We start from the raw sequence: 7,720 nt of genomic DNA on the forward strand, positions 1-7,720 counted from the left end.
ACCCCCAACATCCAAGCCCAGGCTCCAGGCAGATCCATCAACACATCTGCTCCTCCCCTTCCATGGTTCAAAATCACCCCCCCCCACTTCGCTGGACCCCCCCCACAAAGAGAAAAGAAATTAGCGACCCTGGCCCTGCTGCCCCTCCCCCGCTGCCTGCACCCCCTTCTCCCCTCGCAGGCACCTGGAGATAAACATCTACTAATGATTTTATGATATTTCTGTTCTGGGGTAGACCCGAGCTCAGCGCCAGCCATCCCTCCCCGCTTGCCAATGGCTACAGGGGGGCCGGCCCAACTGGGAGGAGGGTGGTGGTGGATGTGGATGGATGGATGGGGGGATGGGGCGTGTTTAGTTTGTAAATTTCCTCCTCCGGATCCCCACACCTGTTTTTCATTCATTCATTCGTTCATTCATTCATTCACGGATACATCACAGAGGCCATTTAGGGAGGTTACTCCGGATCTCAGGGAAGGGAATGAGATGGGGGGGAGGTGTTGGGTGTTGGTGGCAGCAGTTGGAGGAGCATGGGGTGGGGGGTTCTGGGTGGAGGGGACCCCCACTAGAGAGCACAGGGGTGGCTTTGTCCGATGCAGGAGAATGGCAGAGATTGGGGGGGGGGATGAAGTTGTTTTGCACTGCGTCCCCCCGGGGTGCGCCTCTTTGTCTGTCCCGGGGCCGGTACCATGAGCCACCCCCCCCGCCCCCGAGCTCCCCGTCAGCCATCCCCTCGCCCCTTACTCTCTTTCTCTCACCTGGTCTTGGAAGACAGGAAGGCAAGTTTGATGAGGCCGTAGGTGAAGAGCGGGATACTCTCCTTGGCGACGCTGGCAACTTGCAGCCGGTGTTCCAGAATGTGCAGTTCCATCGTCCGCCCGGGGCTCCTCCACGGCGGATCATCCGCGGTGGCCCGAGTTGGGGGGGGGGGACGGGGACGAGGACGAGCCGCGGCCCCCGCCCCCTGTGCGCCCCAAGCCGTGGGGCAACCGGCCCAGGGAAGGGGGCCCGGAGCTCGATGCCGGGCTGATTCGTACTCGATCCAGAAAAAAGAAGCTTGGCAAGTTGCAAAAAAAAAAGGAGGCCTGGGGAGGACCTGCGGGGTGCAGCAAGCTACAGGGTGGACAAGCAAACAGCGCCCGGCGGAGCGCGGCGCCCGGCGCAGCAGCAGCTGGTGTTCGCTGTAACAAACAACTTGCCACTCAAACGCCGGGCCCGTGCTGCGCAGGCGCCAGCCGGGAGGCCACGCAATGCCAATCGGGATTTGTAGTCCACGCGCGCGCTTTTACGCGGCCCTCCCCCCCCCACCCTGGACTACTCCAGCTTGCTGATGTCAAGCCAGGGGGGCTGGGCTGCTGCGCCACGGTGCCCTGGGAATGCAAGATTTCGGGGTTCCCCAGGGACACAGAGGAACCCGATGGGCCATATGGGGAATTTGGAGCCGACTTAAGCTTAGATGCATGCTCTTTAATCGCTCAAACTCAGGATTAGGTGCTTTCTTTGGGGGTGTCAAGCGAGAACCCCTTTCCTCAACAAACAACTCCAGCGTTGGAAAAGGCCTGAGCCTGCCAGAGGAGAGATTTAGAGGAATCGGTGATTGTCGTTTAGGGAAGGAAAGCAAAAGAAGAGTTGGGTTAGATAGAGAAGGGTGCCGGCTTCCTTGGGAAAGGGTGCTGGGGGCCGAATGAGAGCACGCAGGCAGGGGGAGGGGGGCGCTCAGAGGGAGAGCTGCGCGGCCTTCCAGGCAGAAGGAACACCGTGTCCAAACGCACGGAAGCGTGAAAGCCCCCACGGTACTGTGTTTGGCTTTGTTGCTGCGGAAAATGTGAGGGAGGATAGAGATAAGGCAGGCACGGGAACCAGGACCCGGGTCTCCGGGATCAGTGGGTGCAAAGCTGCTGAAGTGACTGTGGATCTGGGAGGGTGGAGGGGTAAGGGGGAGCGGGAGGGGGTTACCGGGGTGAGGTGGAGAGCGGAACTGAATCTGAATGAGAGTTATCCCTAGTGTTTCTAATCCCAGGCTTGAGTGCTGTATGGGGGACCTGTTTAGCAAATATTCTGCCCCGCCCCTCCCGCCCCCCTCCCTTTCATGGCTGACTAGGTTTTGAAATCGTCTAGGTTAAAGTTACTGACTTAGTGCTTTTGCCCTTTGGCAGAGTGCTTTGACGATGTGGTGGGTCAGGTCTACCTGATGAGGCGAACAGGGAAACTCTTGGGGGAGAAAATCCTGCCTGTCAATCTCATATTCTCAGTTCCCTTTTATCAGATGGGGGCTCACTGTGCTGCCTCATACCCACTGAAGGGCGAGAAACCCAGCATCTTCAGAACGTCTCTTAACCTGTTAATTTCGTTAAAGATTGGGCCTTCGAGATGGCTCAGTGGGTAAAGACGCTGCCAAGTTGGATGACCTGAGTTCGATCTTCTGGACCTTGGAAGGAGAAAATGGAACCCTGCAGGTTGTCCTCTGATTTGTACATGCGTGCACACACGTAATTTAAATAAATAATTGATAGCTCTATTTGTATTTTGTTTTGAGACAGAGTCTCATTTATCTTGTGCTATCCTTCAATTCTATCTGTAGTTGAGGATAACCTTGAACTTCTGATCTTTTCGCCTCCATCTCGGTCGCCTGTACAGTGCCACATCTGGTTTATGCTGTGGTGGGGATGGAACCCAGGGCTGAACTGCTCTGTGGGTGTTGGGAATTTTTACCCCAGATCCTCTGGAAGAGCAGCCAGTGCTCTTAACCACTGAGCTCAACAGCCTTTTATTTACTCTACAAATTTGTTTTTATTTTTATTTGTGTTTCTGTGTCTCTGTGTGTAGATGTTGTGTCTGTGTTGGGAGTATGTGTGCCCTAGAAGGCCAGAAGGTATTGGATCCCAGGGATCTGGAATTACAGATGGTCATGAGTCCCTTGACGTGGCTGCTGAGAACCGAACTCAGGCCCTCTCTTAGCCACCAAGGCATCCATCCAGCCCTTATTTCTGTTTTCTGAAAATTTGGAGACCGGGTTTCCCGTAGCCCAGGTCAGACCGGAACTCTTGATTTTTCTGCTTCTGCCTCCCAAGTTATTGGATTTAGGGTGTGCCTCTACCACACCTGACAGACCACACAGAAACAGTTTCAAGCTGGGGATTTAGCCCGTGGTAGAGTGCTTGCTCAGCGCTGTAAATAAATAGAATGAAACATTGGGCACGATGGCACACATTTAAATCCAGTGCTGGGAGGTGGATGCAGGAGGATTATTGTCAGTTGGAGACTAGCTTGGGCTGTGTAGTGAATTCAAGGCAAACTTGGGCTACAGAGTGAGGCTCTGTCACAAAACATCCACTACTAACTTAATGAAGTGAATAAAATAGAAGGCTTGTCTGTTTCCCCTCCTCAAAAAACAAAACAAAACAAAAAAAAAAAACTCTGTTCCATACAGCAATTATTTTGGGAACTGGTGAGCTGGCTCAGCAGGTAAAGGTGCTTGCTGCCAAGCTGGAGGCTCGGAGTTCAAGCTCTGTGACCCTCTTGGTGCAAAGCGATAGCTAACTCCCTGAAGTTGTCTGATTGCTTCTGCCTTGGTCAGGGTTTTCCTGAAGATGCCATGACCAAGGCAACTTTTACAAGGACCACATTTCATTGGGGCTGGCTCACAGGTTCAGAGGTTCAGTCCATTATCATCAAAGTGGGAGCATGGCAGCGTCCAGGCAGGCATGGTGCAGGAGGAGCTGAGAGTTCTACATCTTCATCTGAAGGCTGCTAGGAGAAGACTGCCTTCCACGGAGTTAGGATGAAGGTCTTAAAGCCCACACTCCAACAAGGCCTCACCTCCTAATAGTGTCACTCCCTGGGCCAAGCATATTCAAAGCACCACAACTTCCATATGTACACACACACACACACACACACACACACACACACTTGCTCTTTTTAAGTAAATAAAATAAAGATTTAAAAGGAAGTATTTTTGGTGTTCTCTGCTGTATTCTCATTATTATCAACAGCAGCAGGGAAGGTCATTCATTCAATATCTAAGAAACATGCCTTTGCAATGAACTCTACAGGTCCAGAAGGCCCAGCTAGGAATGTGTCCAGGAGGCCAGCTTGGTGGTACATGTTTATAATCCCAGCATTTGGGAGGCAGAGAGGATCAGGAGTTCAAGGTCATCCTCAGCTACATAAAGAGTTCAAGAGTTGATGAGATGTCTCAGTGGTTAAGAGCACTGGCTGCTCTTTCAGAGGAACTGAGTTCAATTCCTAGCACCTATATGGCAGCTCATAACCATATATAGCTCCAGCTCCAGGGGATCTGGCATCGTCACACACAATATACATGCAGGCAAAACACCAATGCACATAAAATAAAAATAAATCATTAATAATAATAATAAAAATAAAAAAGAATGTGAGGCTAGCCTGGGCTACATTGTAAACCACTTCTTTCTCCCCCCATGAAGTGCATTCAGGACCCTGAAAGGCTGTGGTTACACTGAGGGTTAGGGTACTTGGGTATCAGCCAGTCAGAGCTGCACACGACAGGCAGGAACCGTGCTCACAGGCATAGCGTCACAGAACAACTAATGCTTGATGAGACAAAACAAACAAGGCTCCAATCAGGATTTGGCCGGTTTTCTGACTTCTGTTCCCAGTGGGCCAAATCAGTATTTTCCAGTCTGCAGGCTGTGACCTGCCAGTGGATGGTGAAATCAATTTTGCGGGACATGACTAGCATAGAAAGCAACCGAGAATCTAGAAGGGCAAGGAAAAGCGCACACGGTAAGGAGAGCTGACCCTCTCACATGGTAAAAAGAGCTTACCCTCTTGCCAGAATTATGATTTAGCCATGTGGGTACGATATGTGTATAGTCAGATACTGGACCTTGACATAAATGGTTCTGGGTTCTTCTGCGGGGCAGAGGGGCTGGGGATTAAATTCAGGACCTCTTCCTGAGTGATGCCCACCCCAAGTCCCTCATTAAAAGATTCTAGGCAAGTGTTCTACTGTTTAGCCATGCCTCTAGGCCTTCTGTAGATGGTTCTAGGCAAGCTCTCGACAGTTAAGACATGCCTCAGTCCCCCTCACTGGGGGATTCTAGGCAGGGGCTCTACCACTGAGCCACGTCCCCAGCCCCTCCCTGGGGGATTCTAGGCAGGGGCTCTACTACTGAGCCAAGCCCCCAGACCCCACACTGGAAGATTCATGGCATCGACCCTACCACTGAGCTACCTCCCACACCTTGACTTTTTGAGACAGGATCTCTCTCATAGCTTATTGTCACAATCAACAGACATCACAACTCAGCGTCATCTTAATTCCTTTACATTTAAAAGCTGATATGCCATTTAGGCACTGGAAAGTATCCAAGCATGATTGGAAGATGTTGGCCATCTGTTCTGTTTTCCCTGAGAGCAGGATGATTTTCAGGATGGGAGCCTTTTAGTTTGAAAAGTACAGGTCATTCTCTGTTCAAGGTGGTCACATCACTTGGAAGCAATTTAGTTACAGAAAGCCATCAAATCTACATCCAACTCTGGTAGAGCAGATTGAAGTTGAGATGTTCTGTGAGTGTAAAATGTACCTGGGAGTTCAAAGATTCCATAAAGGAAAATAATTTAAGGCATTTCACTATTTCACAAATTATTTTTATTTTAATTACCTGGTGAAGTGATAATATTGAAGCTATTGAGTTAAATAAGCTACATTATTAAAATTAATATTATTACGTCATTTTCATTTTCTTAAAGATTTTATTTTATTGTAGGCTTAGATTTTTCAAAACCTACTTTAATAAGGGTCCTTTAATGCAACACACCAAACACGAATCAGCAGCGGCTCAATCCAGAAGAAACTGCAAGGCTCCGCCTATCGGCTCAAGTCTGCTGAAGCATCAAGAAGCAGCCAGAACAGCACCAGAAGGTCTTTGGTGTGTTTCTCTCTACAAAGTCATGAGAAGTGAAGGTCAGCAAAGAAAACAAGTTGAGCCAGTGTAATAGCGTCATCAATGAAGACCAGCATCAGCGAACCCCAATGAAAACCAGTGATTCCCACTTCATTTTATTTTTATTTTTTACTTATGAGTCTGTGTGTATGTCTGTGTATTGCTATGTGCATGCTCCTGGAGATCAGAGAGAGGCATCAGCTCCACCAGAACTGGGGTTACTGGCAGTTATGAGCCACCTGACATGGCTCTTAAGCACTGAGTCTTTTCTTCCTCAACATTTTAAAACGTATTTTTTAATGTATAACGTGCACGTATTTTATATATATATGCTTCTGTGTGAGTCTGTGGAAGCCCGAGGTTGACCACAGAACTTCTTCGGTTACTCTTCATTTTAATCATTGAGGCAACATCTCAAATGAACCCAGAACTCACTGCTTCAGTATGATTGATCTAAGTGGCCAGCATGCTCTGGAGAATGCTTTCTTCACTTTCTGACTGATCACTGGGACAATATAAGCCCAGGACCCCCCAAGACCAAGCCCAGGGCCCCAAAGGACAAGTTCTCAGTACAAAAGAGATCTATTTGTGCCAGAGGGACAGAGGGCAGGGGAAGAAAGGGGAAGGGAACAGGGAGAGGGGGCAGGGGTATTTGTCCCAGAGGATAAAGGATAAAGGAGGCAGACATGGCCCATAGGAAAATGGGGGTTTATAAAGATAAAAAGGACTTCCCCTTGTGTTAGGACGAAGCATTTAATTTTAATTGGGCATGTTAATTAGGTGAGCCGAAGGAGGCTTTTCATGGCTGGACTTTAATACTTTGGTAGCTGGACTTTCGTAGTAGCCTCAGGAGGAGGGACTGGCCACATAAGGGCATAGCTCTTGGTGGCTGGCTTTGGGAATGTAATCGAATGGTTTACAGCAAGGTGCCCGCCATGTTCTAGTTGGTTAGCGTCCCTTCAGTTGGTAAGCTGCCATGCCCATGAGGATTTTTTTATTTTTATTTTTTGAGACAAGGTCTCGGTTATATAGCTCTGGCTGGCCTCAAACTCACAGAGACCCACCTGCCTCTGGCTCCTGAGTTCTGGGATTAAAGGTGTGTAATCACTCCACCCAGCTAGAAATTGTGTGTAGTTTTCTTACATTTTTGGTGGTGATATGAGGCTCGAACCCAGGGTCTTTCTCATGCTCTGCCACTAGACTGAATCTTTAAATTCCTCACAAGGAATTTATATGCATTCTGGGGACCTGAACTCTGGTCCTTATACTTGCTGCTTGCGTGAAATGTGTCATAACTACTGAGCTATGTAATCTAGACGGGGTATCCTGCAGCCCAGACTGCCCTCAAAGTCACTAGGCTGCGAATGACCTTGGACTCCTAATTCTCCTGCATTCACTTCCTAAGAGCTGGACGTATAGAATCCATAATACCTGGATTCTTTTTTCTTTTCTTTTCTTAAAATTCTTTTTTTTTCTAGTCAAAATTACATATGGGTGGCAAACTAATTTTTAAGCCAATAGCTCTTTCTCATAGGGGTTTTCAAACTGTGACTCATGTCAGCAACATTTGAGGACTCTTTGTAAAAACCATCACTAACGGTTTGGCTGTGATTTGTGCCCCAGGGCTCATGTGCTGGAACTTTGACCTTCGTTGTGGTATGTTGATCGGTGGCTGGATCTTTCAGAAGCTGAGCTCAGGGCTGGTGAGATGGCTCAGTGGGTAAGAGCACCTGACTGCTCTTCCGAAGGTCTGGAGTTCAAATCCCAGCAACCACATGGTGGCTCATAACCAT

The 7,720-nt window shown here is 49.0% G+C and overlaps 1 protein-coding gene across 1 annotated transcript in view; it reads right to left on the minus strand.

The window, feature by feature from the left end:
- The window catches only part of Castor2 (cytosolic arginine sensor for mTORC1 subunit 2), a 40,677-nt gene extending 39,479 nt beyond the window's left edge, over nucleotides 1-1,198 (minus strand). The window contains exon 1 of the mRNA XM_021186825.2: nucleotides 756-1,198. Coding sequence (XP_021042484.1) covers nucleotides 756-868 — 113 coding nt within the window. The 5' untranslated portion in view covers nucleotides 869-1,198. The remainder of the gene's footprint in view (nucleotides 1-755) is intronic.
- Between the last annotated feature and the right edge of the window lie 6,522 nt (nucleotides 1,199-7,720).

The sequence above is a fragment of the Mus pahari genome, chromosome 23 (assembly GCF_900095145.1).
Source record: "Mus pahari chromosome 23, PAHARI_EIJ_v1.1, whole genome shotgun sequence".
Taxonomy (NCBI): Eukaryota; Metazoa; Chordata; class Mammalia; order Rodentia; family Muridae; genus Mus; species Mus pahari.